Source organism: Strigops habroptila, chromosome 5, assembly GCF_004027225.2.
Source record: "Strigops habroptila isolate Jane chromosome 5, bStrHab1.2.pri, whole genome shotgun sequence".
Classification (NCBI taxonomy): Eukaryota; Metazoa; Chordata; class Aves; order Psittaciformes; family Psittacidae; genus Strigops; species Strigops habroptila.
Genome location: NC_044281.2, coordinates 23,190,388 through 23,204,985, shown reverse-complemented (window position 1 = coordinate 23,204,985; position 14,598 = coordinate 23,190,388). Strand labels below are relative to the sequence as shown.

At 35.2% G+C, this 14,598-nt stretch overlaps 1 protein-coding gene across 5 annotated transcripts in view; it reads right to left on the bottom strand.

Annotated features, from left to right (window-relative positions):
* The window catches only part of KCNH7 (potassium voltage-gated channel subfamily H member 7), a 244,058-nt gene that overhangs the window by 90,043 nt on the left and 139,417 nt on the right, over window positions 1–14,598 (bottom strand). For 4 of the 5 annotated variants that reach the window (XM_030488008.1, XM_030488010.1, XM_030488009.1 and 1 more), the window contains exons 4-5: window positions 9,075–9,107; window positions 1,440–1,868 (exon numbers count right to left, since the gene is read on the bottom strand). In XM_030488008.1, coding sequence (XP_030343868.1) covers window positions 1,440–1,868; window positions 9,075–9,107 — 462 coding nt within the window. The remainder of the gene's footprint in view (window positions 1–1,439; window positions 1,869–9,074; window positions 9,108–14,598) is intronic. The other variant, XM_030488011.1, reaches the window with a different exon arrangement.

The following is a 14,598-nucleotide window of genomic DNA, read 5'->3' as shown; positions in this document are numbered from 1 at the left end:
TTTTTTTAATATATCTGGGGCAGTTGAACCCAAGATAAAGCTTATGCAGTGGTCCAAAAGACATGTCGAGGTTCAACCCTGGAGATTTTTGTCTCCACATCCTGATTTTGAAATCTTGGCTTGAATGCGAACATGAAATATAGCAAAATGGTATGGTTTGGGATGGATTTAATTTAATTTTCAGGTTCATTTGAATTGACAAAAATCAGAGTCCAAAAGAAACAGAAATTAGAAAAGACGTATTTAACAATTGTATTTAATACAGGAAGAGTAACTGGAAGGAATTAGTTCTGCTATTCTAGGAGTTAATCTGGGTGGCAGAGAAGCATTCAGACTTATATTTTAGGAGATGTACAGAAGCAAAGAGCCCTTGGTGCAGATCTTCCAGAAGGCAGGAGAACTCAAAGGAATTTTATACTTGCGGTCAATGAATAGGAGAAAAACAGGCAATCGCTGAAAATGAAAATTCCTTTTCTTGTTAATTTATGCATCTGCACACAGTCTTCCAGGACACATGTGTTTGAAATCTTAAAATATTCCCCATATATTTTTTGTCATCTGGCTTGAATAAAAAATACGCTATTCAAGTCATTAGACCATGAGTAGCTGCTAAAGTATTGTATATGTGGCACTTTTCTGCAAAAGCTAGTTTCAGAGGTGCCTCTTCATTCACAGGGCTTTCAAACCTCTGTTTGCTAAGCTGTTTTCCAGGTTTCTGAAACTCCTCATCTCCAACAAGAAATCATGGACCACACTCCATGACTTTGTATAATGAGCAGAGACAGTAGAAAAAGAAGACAGAGAAAACATCTTTGTAAATTTTGCTGGTTGTAAGAACATACTAACACAAAATCACACTTAACACAAATTTTACACTAAATATTTCACTATTTCACTAAGTATTTCACTAAGCATTACACAAAGTATTTCAGTGGAATTGCTGAGGATATTTTCTCCAGTGTGAGGGAAAATCACATCTAAGTGAAGTGTTGGATTGGTGAATATTGGACCCAGGACAAATATACAATGTACACATTAGAGATTTCAGAAAAACAAACTGTTCAATCTCTGAAGTAGTGTTTCATGCAGTCAAAGATAATCTAATATATGAGATTATGGGACAGAACTGTGCAAACAATTTTAACTTGATCACCCGATTTCCTCCCTCTCCCGTCTCCCCCCCCAATACCAGTATTAGCTTTAGGAATGTTGGGCCATTTAGAAGACAGATGGTACTCTAACAGCAGCCCCTTGATTTCACTATTATATGTAGACATGAAAAGCAGTATTTAGTGTGAATAAACCTAGCATATTTGGGCCCTTAACATTTTTAGTGTGCCTTTGAATGTTACAGCTGATTATATTTAGTTTTGCTTACAAAGTGAAGATAATTACTTTCTTAGTACATCAGAGAATATTAGATTGACTTTCTACCATACCTTCACTTGCGTGACGATCCCTAAAAACATTCTTGGGATGGACGTTAAAGCCTTCTATGTCATGTACTGAAGACGCCCGCCGTATGCTACAAATGCTTTCCTTTGATTTGGAATGGGTTAGTGGATTGCTTGTCTGTATCATATCAGGGTAAAGTCTGTCCCATTGCTGTTTAGGCGACGAATGGTCAAGAGGTCCTGATATATTAACCAAAGGTGAACATTTACTGGGTTGAATTAGAGCTTTCGTATCATCCACTTCTGAAGGACTACAGCTTTCCTTTGTAGGTGATTTAAAGTGCTTCATTGCCACTGAGTCATCGCTGTGCTTAGATGAATCGACGATCACTGCATCAGGGTCTTCCTGTGGCAAAGACTGCTTTCTGTACGTTAAAAGTCTCAATCCAGGTAACTGGAACCCAAAAAGTCTGCCTACATGTAAATACATAAAAAAGAAGAAAATATTACATTATTTTCTTGTTATGAATATTGTCTTTTTTTTTCAAACACAGTCAGCATGCATAATAATAGCTATAAATAATTGACCTATTCCTAATAAATTACAATGCTTAGCAATGGGATATGTAAATATGGATATTTTATATAGCTGTAAGTTTGTTACAGTCGTAGTTTTAAAGGATTTCATACTTCAGCCAGACTGAAGTTACTGAACTCAGGATACGGATAGCAGCATTGATTCTGCAGTCTGTTTTAAAAGAGAGAAGGCATCAGTTTTGATGGTCCTTTCTAAATTAAAAATCCATGCATCTATAAAAGGCTGCTAGAACATATCAAACTACTTTGCTTGGTAGCTGTTATCCTGTAATAGGTATTTGTGGACTCTGTTATTAGTGGAACTCTGTGTGCTTAAAAGTGTACTGCTGATTTATTTGCTACGAATTAATCAATCAGGAAGATACCAGTGTTAATCCTTCAGGGAAGAAAAATAAGTTGTGTAACAGTTTTGCCACAATCCTTTTCAATACTTGCATCTTACAATTGAATGAACCATGTACTCTGAATGAGTTTAAAATGAAAAGTAAAGCAACACACAGGAAGAAAAAAAACAGTGACACAGCTCTCAAGCCTTAGTTGGACCTATAGAATGCAATCATCTTTTGTACATTTGCATGAGAGTCGACTTAGTTGGGCTTCATATATTGAATGGTGCGGTAGGCTATTCTGAATGTGTGGAAAACTAACAACTTGATGTAATCAGAATAATTTGGGTTGGAAGTGACCTTAGAGATCTTCTAGTTCCAACTGCTCTACTCTGGGGCGGTAGTGGTAAGAAAAATCAGTAGCTGAGAGGAAGTGTAAAATATAGTGCACATGAAGAAAATATAGGGGAAGAACTGTAAAATCTACAGACTATCCCTCAAAAAAAACCACAAACCCAGATAGCAAATTTTTAAGGTATTGTGTAATACAACTCACAGATGGAAGCACAGGGAGTTCTAATGTACAGAAAACATAGTAAACAATCTAGAGAAATATTTAAAGAATTAACAAAATAAAATAATTGAAATTACCAGATGTCATTGCATAAACGGTCTGACTTCTAACTTCTCGTCACTCAACACTTTGCTACATGAGTGTTTTTCACAGTGAATCAATAGCAACATTATTTCTCAGAGGACATTTTGAAATGTCTTGGTATGCCCTCTTACTAGGATAAGAAATTCTGTTTGGGATAAGATTCCATTTTTTTTCAGTCAGTTTTAATGGCCAACATTTGTAACTTGCTAATGTTCATTAATATTTAGCACTAAAATTTATCAACCCATACTGAAATGTTTTGAGGTAGTCTTTCATTGATGCCTATGCCCAACAGCAAGTGTAGCGCAACTGATGGCACAGTTTAATCATTTAATATTTTAAAATGAATGTCCTATATATTTAGTATTTAATTTAGTTTAAATTTGAAATGAATGAAAGTGAGAGTGCCCTGCACTTCTTAAAGGAAAACCTGTGTAAGAGCTAAAGTTGCTATACTACCTGACTCCACAGGTCCATCTACTACACTGTTGGAGCTTTGAGATTTTCCAGTAGTGGATACACAGAGAAAAAGTTTAAGGACTACTACATTGTGTTATTTCTTCAAGTAAATTTATTCAGTTTCTGGCTATCTGCAGTTCAAAAACTTTCTGAGTCAGATATTCTGTTGGAACCGAATGTTTGGTGTACCTTTCTTACACGAATTTGTTTCAGTGCTTTTGAAACACAGTTGTACTTTGATCTGCAAAGCATCCTATAGGAAATGGTTCCATGATTTTCTGCATTCCTTTGTGAAAAAGTACTTCCCCTTGCTTGCTACAAACCTGTTGCCTTGGGCAGGGTGGTAGTTCTTATGATAAGAAAAATAGCTATTAATTACTCCCTTTTTATTGTCTCAGTAGTGTTTATAGCTTTTTATACATCTATTGCATTCCTCTTTGAATACCTCTTTTCCAAGCAGAAGAATGCTACTGTAACTGTATTGTGTACCTCTGATCATTCTTCGCACTCTTCTTTACTTGCATTTCATTTCTAATGCATGTATTTTTGACAGTGACCTGAGCTACTCCTAGACTTGGGATCAATGCAGTGACATAATGGCTTTTTGTCTTGATCTTAGTTCCTTTCCTTGTAATTCCTAATATTTGATTGCCTTTTTGAGTTACCTTCCTAGCCTGTGCTGGTTTCAGATACATTCACAACAGCTGAGAGATTTCTTTCTTGATTGGTAACAGATAATTTAGTCTCTATTATTATGTCTGTAAAAAATTTTGTTTGCTGTCATAGCACTTGGCCACTCAGTATCATAGGATATGTCTGTAAATCTCGTATCATATTCTGAATAATTTTGTGATATCTGCAAACATTCTTCCCTCACTGCTTGCACATTTTTCATCCAAATAATTAAAAATGTATTAAATAATAAAGGGCCTGTGAGAGTCTACTTGTAATATCTCAGTATTTAGAAATCCAGCCATTTATTTCCACCCTTTCCCCCCCTACTTTAAAACACAAATCCATGTAGCAATCTTCTTTTTTTTTTGTCTTGACAATTTCTGAAAAAGCTTGTTGAATTCCAATGTTTAGCATTGAATCTATTACTCCAATGCATATACATGCAAAACAGTACAGGCAGAAATCTCTATGACATAAAACCAAAGTCATGCATGTTTTAAACAGCAGCTAGAGGTGCCAATTTTCAATCTGTACAGTGATATTCAGCAGAATGCACTTTGGGAACATGCGTATTTCTTTTACTTACTACGTATACTTTAACAAATTGCTTACAATTGAAACCAGTAAAGTACATAAAAAAATCATCTTATTATTTTTAAATGCATGTAGAATTGAGTTGTAGAGCAGTTATAAATCAATTTTAAAAGCTTATTGCATCAGAAATGAAAAAAATACTATAATTCTTTTTTCATCAATTACATTGAACTTCTTAAAAATACCATTCATAAGGTTTTCTGGCATTAGACACCATTAAAGGCTTTTTGCTGGCACTCTGTTTTAGTCATATTCATGGTGGTGCAGATGGTCTTTTCTGCTTCACCAAGTTAATATGACCATGTTGTACTGCATTACTGATTTAGCTGTCTAACTGCAGTTCAGCTGGAAAGAATACTCAGTCAGAATTTTGCTTCTTGCTAAGACTCTTGGGCATGAAATAGAAAGCTTAAATGAGCTGTTCTTCTATGAACTGGAATAAATGGTCTCAAAGTTAAAATCCCTATTTCTGCGTTTTAATTTGAATATGCTTTAGAGGAAGAGTACTGTTATTCTTTTTCAGTGTATAGATAATGAGCTATATGATGTGTTGGACATTCACATCCCTCCTGCAGCACTGCAGCTAAAGCTATCAGGAGGCCCATTCAGAATTTGTCTGGTTTATGTTACACTTCCTTGCTCAGTACAGTGATAATACAATTTGTCATGAAGCAAAATTCATGGCCTTAGACTTACTGTTCCAGTACATTCTAGAACAGAAGGTGGAAGCTTTCCTGGCATACTGGGTGTGGGTTTAAGTCATGTGTTTGAAGGTGGACAACCCCTGCTTTGTGTAGGAATGATGTCACAGCAGATTTATCTTGGCTTACAATACCAAAACACTTTTGAGATGCAACTAGCTATTTACTATAAATATACAGATAATGTTACATTAAAATCCTTATGTTATATTGAATTTGAAGACTAGATTGCCAAGTTCTTCTTAGTGCTGAGTCAGAAATTTGTATAATAGTGGCTTGTTAAGAGCAATTGAGGAAAACAGTTGAATCTGAGTCACAATTCCAGACTTACGTTCCACCTCCTCCTTTCAAACCTTGCTTCACTGAATAAGTAATTTGCAAATGAGTTAATCTATTAGCTGCATTTATTCTTTGTGCCATCTCAGCTACCCCTTAGAGTTTCTAAATAGTAGAACTCAGTCCAAAAATATATTGCAGATAAGAAAGGACATTTCTAAACTGTTGCAGACATAGTTGTCTCCAAAGTCCCAAATTCAAATCGACTTTTCTTGCCTCCTGAAAGCCTTTTTTTATTTCAGTTTCATTTTTGAGGAGATCAAAGGAGAAGATAATTAGAATAAATAAAATAAAATGTTTTGTTTAATAGTTTTGTGAAAAAAGTATAGGAAAAACCCCTATCTTGAAAAATTAATAGCCTTGCTTTTCCATAAGTATTGAAATGGGAAATGTTAATATTGATGGAAAATTGCAATTCGTAAACATCATATACAGAATTTTGTAGGAGGGGAAAAAAAAAAGAAAATTGATTCCAAAAGACCTTATTAACAGTTACGATCATGTTTGCAAATTTCCTGCCACATCAATACAAATTTCATTGTGAAAGTGGGGTATTCCAGTCAAAACATATATGAAGATTTCTTTAGTAACCCCATACATTTGTGTGGCAAGTAATTCCACTATCTCTTCTGGGTAAGCATTCGGTAACAAGGAAGGGAAACGATATTTGGCCTGAATATTGCCTTGCTACAGTGAAGGTATTGCTCAAACTTCAAGTGATGAAAAATGGATACTTACATACTAGACACAGTGGCAAAGTCGGAAAAATGCCTACAACCGAGAGAACTGTACTTTCACTTCATTTTCTTTAGTAGGTTTAGAATTACTGGTAGATTCTATGTGCTATCGCAAATTCTGTTTAGGCCATGTCAACATATATGGGATTCTCGGTTTCCTATCCTGACTGCTGGAGAAAGGTATTCCTAAGAGGCAGCAGCTGGGAGGTCATGATGGCTCCTCAAAGAATTGCTCAGCCTTTTTTTGTAGCATCTCTAGTAGCATTGTTACTTTCATGATGATGCAGAGAAGTAAGTATCCAGAAACCAGTATCTGAAGCTGCTTTCAGATAAGCCAACCAAAGGGAAAAGTAGTAGTAGCTGGTCTCAGACTCCCTAGACTCTCAAGCTTCTCTAGATTTAGACTTTCAAGAATCAAATGCACTCAAATGCACAAAAAGTTTGCACAAGATAAATTAAGTGAAGTGTAGAAACTGTCAGAACTGTTTCCTGGTATGATGTACCACCTGTTCTAGGCTGAGAACTAACCCAAACTTTGAGCTGCCCATGTGCCAGTGCAACCTGTTAACTGTGGTAGAATGTTGAAGAAAATCAAGGCTTGGATAGTTTTATCACAGTGGATGACTGGTTTGGCTGTAATATGAAACACATATTAAGTTTTTAGTATAAAACATGTTACTTTTTTAGTATACAAGATTAAAGAATACAACACACAAATCCACAAAGATCAACCTATTCTAAACAGAGACAGGTTTCTGTGACAGGAGCAGGTAAAGCAGGTCGATTAGGGCAGACTATCCTCCAAAGCATGGGCTAATTCAACAATACTTTTTTTCTGAAACTTCCCCAAACAATGAGCAAAATTACGTTCACAGAGAGGGCACAAGTCAGCTCTTTGCTGAAAGGTTTTCTGACAACTGAATGTCTACTGTCAAGGAATTTCAGGATCTAGTTTATCAGAAATACAGACACAGGCAATTACTAAATTGCTGCTCAAAGACTTGGAAATACTATCTAACAACTTATGCAACAGATTGAAGGAAAAAATTACTTTTGAGAAATGGAATCCCTAAACGGTGACAGTCTAAAATAGCAGCAAATACTTGAACGTACTGTATGCAAACACTGAGGCATGTGATATTGCCTTATTTTCTGTCTGGGCTCAGCAGGTCTTGGGACAAAGAATTACAGCAAGAGCCAATTATGGGTGTTATTTTTTCAATTCTTTACCCCCAAATGCAGAGAAGCATATATAAGTGGATCATTTTCTTGCTTTGCTCATTAAATAATCTTAATCTCTTTTCAGGCAGGAAAGGGAACGCATATCCAATCATTAACTTTAGAAGTTCAAATTTATAACTCTCAGATACTGCATACACATATTTTTTTAATCCTCTGGTATGGTCTACGTTAATTTTGGCACTTCAGTTCTTTTAGTTTTTTCTGAAGTTTAAGGTCGCACTTGAGTTTTATCAGTAAGAGCAATCTTCTTTATGTTCCCCTATAAGTGAGAAAGTTGTTTTATCTCTGTGCTGGTGATGGCACATTTTTGTCTTCAGGCTATACTTCTAAGAGGAGAACGGCTAAGAGAATAATACGGTTCCAGATCCCCCTGTCTACACATAGGCCTCTGAGGCAGCCTGTCAAAACATGAAAGGAAGGGAATGAAGTCTCTGGCTAGAGGTTGGGCTATGCTGTGTGTGGCTGACCAGTGAATTTAGTCTGAACAACGCTCTCAAGTTCTCCCTCAAAAGACAGAATGGTTACATCCTCGGGTGTTCATATGAACCTGTACATTTACCTGTCTGGTTTTCTTCCCATTTGTTGATAGAGATGTTACTTTTTGAATCTTGTTTGTTATGCTAAGATTATAGGAATCACAGTGTTTTTGTGAAAAAGCCGTAAGAAAAAAGAATTTTTGGTCCTTTTAAAAAGAGACTTTACTTCTTGCATTTTTATTTCTTAGACATTATTAAAAGTAGAAAAGAAGAAGAAAAAAGTAAATAACTGTAATGAAAATAGCAAGCATCACAACAAATATTATATGCAAAGAATTTGGGTATCTCAGTATTTTACTGTCTTGCTGAGACTATGGTGTGTTTTTTGGTAGTTGGAACAAAAGAATTCGTTCCATCTATTAAACCAAGTTCTCAAGAAATTCTCAACCCTTCATCACCTTGGTTTCCAGGCTTCATAGAATAAAAAATATTGCTTTTGTCTGAGACAGGAAGCCTGGAGAAGTTACCTTTCTGTTTTAACACTGAATTTGCATAACACTACCAAACCCTTCAGTGTGTTTTGTCTCATATTGATTGAAATTTTTTTATGCTCTGCATACAAGAACTTCAAGTGATAATAAGCTGAAAAGCATCACTAGATTTGGATTTTATATGTCATACAATGATACTAAATTTAATAGTTTTGCTGTTATATCTATAGTTTTGCAGAAATAAGTATTCAGAGAGTGGGAGCAAGAGCCATATTTTGACTTGCAGTCTTCTAGAATTATATAAAATGTAATGAGATCTTGAAATAATAGAACCAGAACAAAGCAATAAAAGGACTTTATTAGACAGAATTTTAGAAGATAGATTTACCTGAAGAAGAGCCACTCGAAAGGTTGTTACCATCTGAAATACAATTAAACTAGGTTTACAAAAGGCTTTAGCTTGAAAAGAAAGACTCAAAAACTAAACAGACTATTAAGAAAAGATGGTAGAATATAAAATTTCCACACATTGCAGAAGCAAATTCAGGTAGCTTGAATTCATATACAATGTATGTGATCTGCAGCAGAATTGTTCTAAAAGTACATTGCCTTTTTGTTTGGAAAATTTAATAACTATTCCATTAAGAAGTACTTTGATAATTACCAAGTTTGTTGCATAGATCAGTACCTGTTTCCAATTACCAAGTTTTAAAGTTGGATAATGTTTCAGACAGTAAACTAAAGTAGGTGTATCCAGACTAACGTGCTATTTCTCATGAAATGGAACCTCTTCCAATTTCTTAGTGATAATTTCTTTGCTAGGAAATGCCAATTTTGTTTGGAGGAAACTTATTGAAAAGTTGAAGAATTCATAATCTCCTTAAGAAGAACAGACTTTATTCACTGATACTTGTTCAGAGTATGACCTTGGAGAAGTTTCATATTCCTGATAGAGCTCACTTATTTTGTGACCTTATGGGAAGGACTCAGACTATATATCTCTGCCAATTGCTTTCAGGTCTTTGAAATGCCCAAGTTGCCTGAGTGTTATGTTCTTTAATATAGTGAAGTAATAATGATAGGAATCTATGCCTGCGAAATGAGATGCAGTGGTGGTAAATCCTCTTATTTTTATCTATAGATCTATTTTGTTTGCTTCCCTTAAAAAATTGTCTACTCCCTGTTCAGTAATACAAATAACAAAACATACTCCTTATGACCAGTGTCCATCTGAAAGCTGCTCAAATCCATTTAATTATTTTTTTCTGCTTCCTATTACAATCCTCTTTGTCTAAGCTTGAGATACCCTGATTGTTTTGATTTGTCCCTCTTCAAGGTTAAAATCTCTAACTCAATTTCAGAAGTGCACAAATGTGTTAAGTTCTCTGTGCTAGTTCTTATTATGAATAATAGAGACATACGTCTCTCTCATCTGTCAGAGAATGACGTAAAACTCAATGCCTTTATACTTTCCCGAGGGTATGTATTATAATGCAGGATGACTTTTCAAAATCTTTATCCCTGCCTTCAAGTTACCTCACAGAACACACCTGTTTTATATGTCCTGAAAAGAACATATGGATAGGAGACCTCTTAAAAATTAATAAAAATATAGGGCTGGAAGAAATCTTTTGGATCTAGTTCAATCCAAGACTTCTTATCATACTCACTTTTCATATTTGCTATGTATTTATTTAAATGGGAAAAGGAAAATTTGCAGGGTCTCTGCATAGTCAGAGTATTGTCAGTTTGTGTTCCTTATCCTGCTCAGTGTGCACAAGTCACCTCCACTGAATGTGACTGAAAGCTGTGTCATTTCCTCTTTTGGGTTTGTAATCTCTTTAAGCAGAGATTGCCTTTTTTATTGAATATTTGTACAAGATATAGTGCAGTAGCTCTGTGATCCTGGCTGGGAGAGGCTGTAATGCAAACAGCTAATTACAGTGGTTGAACAGAATCCAGGGAGGCTTCCTTTCTAATCTGACCCCCAACAGTAACCATCATGAGGAAACAGAAATATAGCCACCCCACTTATATTTCTGTCTGTAAAATACAACTAATAGAATTCATTTATCTAAATGGCTGTTCTGTTAATTGGGCCGTTCCATATTTGTAGAGTACTGAAGGTGAGACAGAGGTTCTTCTGTCTTTTACTGGTGATTGTTGTTTGGCTATATTCCTTTGCTGAGAGTTCAACACCGTCTCAGTTTACCTAACATTCACTGTAATTTACCTTGGAGACAAATACACATATTGACACTGGGGTTGTCAGAACTATTCTGCTGGTTGGCTAGATAGAAACCTTTGTCCTCCTGGACGCACTTTTTCTTGACTGACCCTCACTTATGATGAATTTGCTCTCAGTGGTGCAGCTAAAAATAAGACCTTGAACAAATTTCTCATTACATTTTGGGCAAAGTCAAGGGGTTATTATTGCTTATACATGCCATGTTCTATGTGGCAAACTTGTATGCCTCAAACGATATACAGTATTTCATGACAACATTGTTTTCCAGATATGTTTAGAAAAAAATATATGCTTGCCTCTCACTAAACTGCTATGCTTACTTATACGGCAAAAAGTGCTCTGCACAGAGGAAGGCAAATACTATTTATTGAGTTAACTTTTTGAATTAAAGGAAAGGCCTGATTTTAATTTCAGATGTGCTTGTTTTATTTGTAACTTCAGTGGATTCAGTGATCTCTAATCCTAAGGTGTAACTCCATTGCTGAGACCAGGAGAGAGGCAAACTTTTTAAAGTGTAAGCACCTTGAAGAATCTCCTTGGTTGAAAGGTTTTCTGATGATGGTTTTAGCTATTTTAAGAATATTATTAGACTGTTCATTTTGTTTGAACCTTAACCAAAAAGAATGCATTTATTGGATGTATAACAGATCCTTTCATTTCCTTTAGAGGAAGAAACCTGAGAAATTATTCCAGGGTGTCTTTAATAGGCTCATAGATTTTTGAAGTGATAAAATTATAAGACAATCCCAAAATATCTCTCGAAGGCAGAATGCAATTATATGCTTAATTGAATAACTTTTGGGCTTTCTCCCATGAGGTAATGACCACCAAGTTTGGGAACCAGTATTATCTTATATATTAGTACTTCTAGCTAGTCATAATGTTTTGAAGTTAATGAATAGAATTTGTTATAAAGTTGCCTGGACACCTGTAGCAGAAATTATTTTCTATAAATCTAACTTTAACTGCAAAATGTACAAGCACATCCTCATAGGAGAAGAGGATGTTATCCAGCCATGGAATAAGTGCTTACAGAAGACATTTCCTCATCTCTCTGAATATAAAGATGGAAGAGATATAATATTGAATAGATTTAGTTAGAAGTTTAAATGAAAAGATACTACAAATATTTTGGGATTTTTTTTTTTTTTTTCCCCAAAAAGAGTTATATTTGAAAAAATATTTCCATTGTTTTACTAATAAAATGGCATACATTGAAAAATAGAATTGTGGCAAATCACAAAAGCAATGAAACAGAAACGAGTGAAAAATCAGTTGCCTGTGACTTAGTAGTTCTTTATAGATCTGGTGCATGCTAGGATTTTCCAAAATTTAGCTATTTGATTATAGTGAAACGAGTCAGACTGCCATAGAGAACTGATGATAAATTCTTTCAGGGAAGAATAAATGGTACAAAAGGATCAACTGAAAGGATTTTTACACTGCTATTGTGAAGCCAGTATCTTCACTTTTCACATTACTGCCTATTCAGCTTTTTGGTGTGTATAACATAGGAGCTCTTAAGCACCGGACTAGTAAGTATTCTATTTATACTCAAATGTGGTCATTAAACTCCTGGCAATGTACTGCATTTTCTTCTTTTTAATAACCTATTATTATCATAATCTGCCAAGTCCAATGCAGAATCAAAACCTAGCTGTTAGCCATCATAATGGCACATAAAAAAAAGACAGGCTCCCTGTCATAAAGAGCTTACAAACACTGTTTAAAGATCTGTCAGTATTCAGCTGGTAAATTTTTAATTTTCTGCCTATCCAGAACTAAATGTAGTCTCTGAGCATAACCTAGCAAATTTCAGTTGCCTTCTGTAGGTCTCCAATTTGTTCAGAGGGCCCTCATCCCTTTTACAGTTTGGAATCCCATTTGTCTGCTTAGAATGCACTGTGTGGACAGCATGAAATGCTTCTTTTCTTACCTGTGTTAGATTTCAGTCATGAGGAGCACTGTGGTAAGCAATCTTATTCAAAACTGTTTGCTACAGCTAGCAGTATAGATGCTTTTAGAAAAAAGAAAGTTTTTTCAAAGTTACACTTGACAACTTTGATGTCAACTCTTCATAAATCAATTAGAGGAAGAATGACACTATGGAAGTGTTATCTTATTTTCTAGGGTCATGAAAATAACTAATCTTTTTGTTTCGTATTCACTTTTTGATCTTCTCTCCTACAACCTGTCTCTGTCATTTTTATTTGCTCTCATGTTGAAAAGACACTCTAATATGAGAAAACTCAATCTAAGGAGCTCTGGAAGAAATCTCTCATGATCTGTGTATTTTGTGGTAGTAGATGGTAACGCAATCTGAAATATTTTGTCTTTTGTCATTAGCTATTGCTTGGTTGTTTATCAGAGATGTATTGCATTTGCTATATGGCTGGTTCTCTCTATTTTTATTCTCTAAATTGGTTGCTGGATTTGAAGGGATTTTGTTTCTTTGCTTCTCCCTGACTTCTCCTGTGAACTAGTACCCACCACTGTCCATTTTGTGTGTGACCATTGAAAAGAGATCACCTGCTTTACCTGCTGATGTATGTTCCAAATAAAGTAAGATGGTGAAAACCTAACTTCTTCCTAGATGATCTGCTATTTGCCTTATGGTGAGAACATGATTTAAAAAAGATGTTTTCACTGGTAAACAATCCACCTTTTTTGTGACTTCTTTTGTTGCTTATTGGTCTCTCTCTGCCTTTTCTAAATGTCAAGGCTTTTGTTTGTTTGGTTGGTTGTTTGTTTTTTTTTTTGTAATTCAAATCTACCACTGGACTGTATGCAATATCTTGCAGTTATTTCTGCATTTTTTTGCACAGGTTGTCCTCTTTCTTGAGAATTCTCTCTGCCAAGAAGAATTCTAGGCTATGTAGCATATTTTGTATCACCATTCTTCCCATCCTGCCCACATAACAGTCTGCTCTGAAACCATAAGCAACTAGGTAGGAGTAAGAGCAGTCATTTGCCTGCTCTAGTTTCTGCCAGTTTCTGGCATCTGGCTGTACCCACTAGCAGGAAAATGGTTCAAGTCACCTCTCTTTGCCTCCTTTTGCATCTTGATCCTTCTCTATTATGTACTGAGCTTGGAGCCCCACCTATTCATTTTTCAAGAACTCTCAGCAAAGAAATCCTCTGTCTATGTCAGGTGTAAATATAAATACTGTAAACCAAGAGAGGATGTTTTGACTAAGCGCTTTTTTTTGCAGATGTCCTTTCTAGTGGCTTTTCACTTTAAAATACAGCAAGTGACAGCACTTGAAAATGTACGGTGATGTTTCACATATAGCAGCTCTTTTTCAGGACACAAAGCTCTTCTCTCCCCAATTGGTATTTTACCTTCTACTTTGTCAATAATAAAATAAACCATATTAAGCATGAAGCAGCTGAACAATTTTTTTTTTTTAAACTAGGAAGTAAAATGTTCAAAATTCACAAAATCAGGGCATCCTGAAACAGAAAAAGAGTATTAGTGGGGTTTACTTGATATATTTTTTCTAATTTTTTTCTCTGATGCAATTTTATTATTTTTTCTGATAACCCTTAGTGGGATTTTTCCAATAACTTCACTAGAAAAATAAAAATGTGTTCTAGATATCTCAAGAAAAATTAAAAATATTGATGTATTGGTTATTAAAAAAACCCAAACAAACAAACAAAC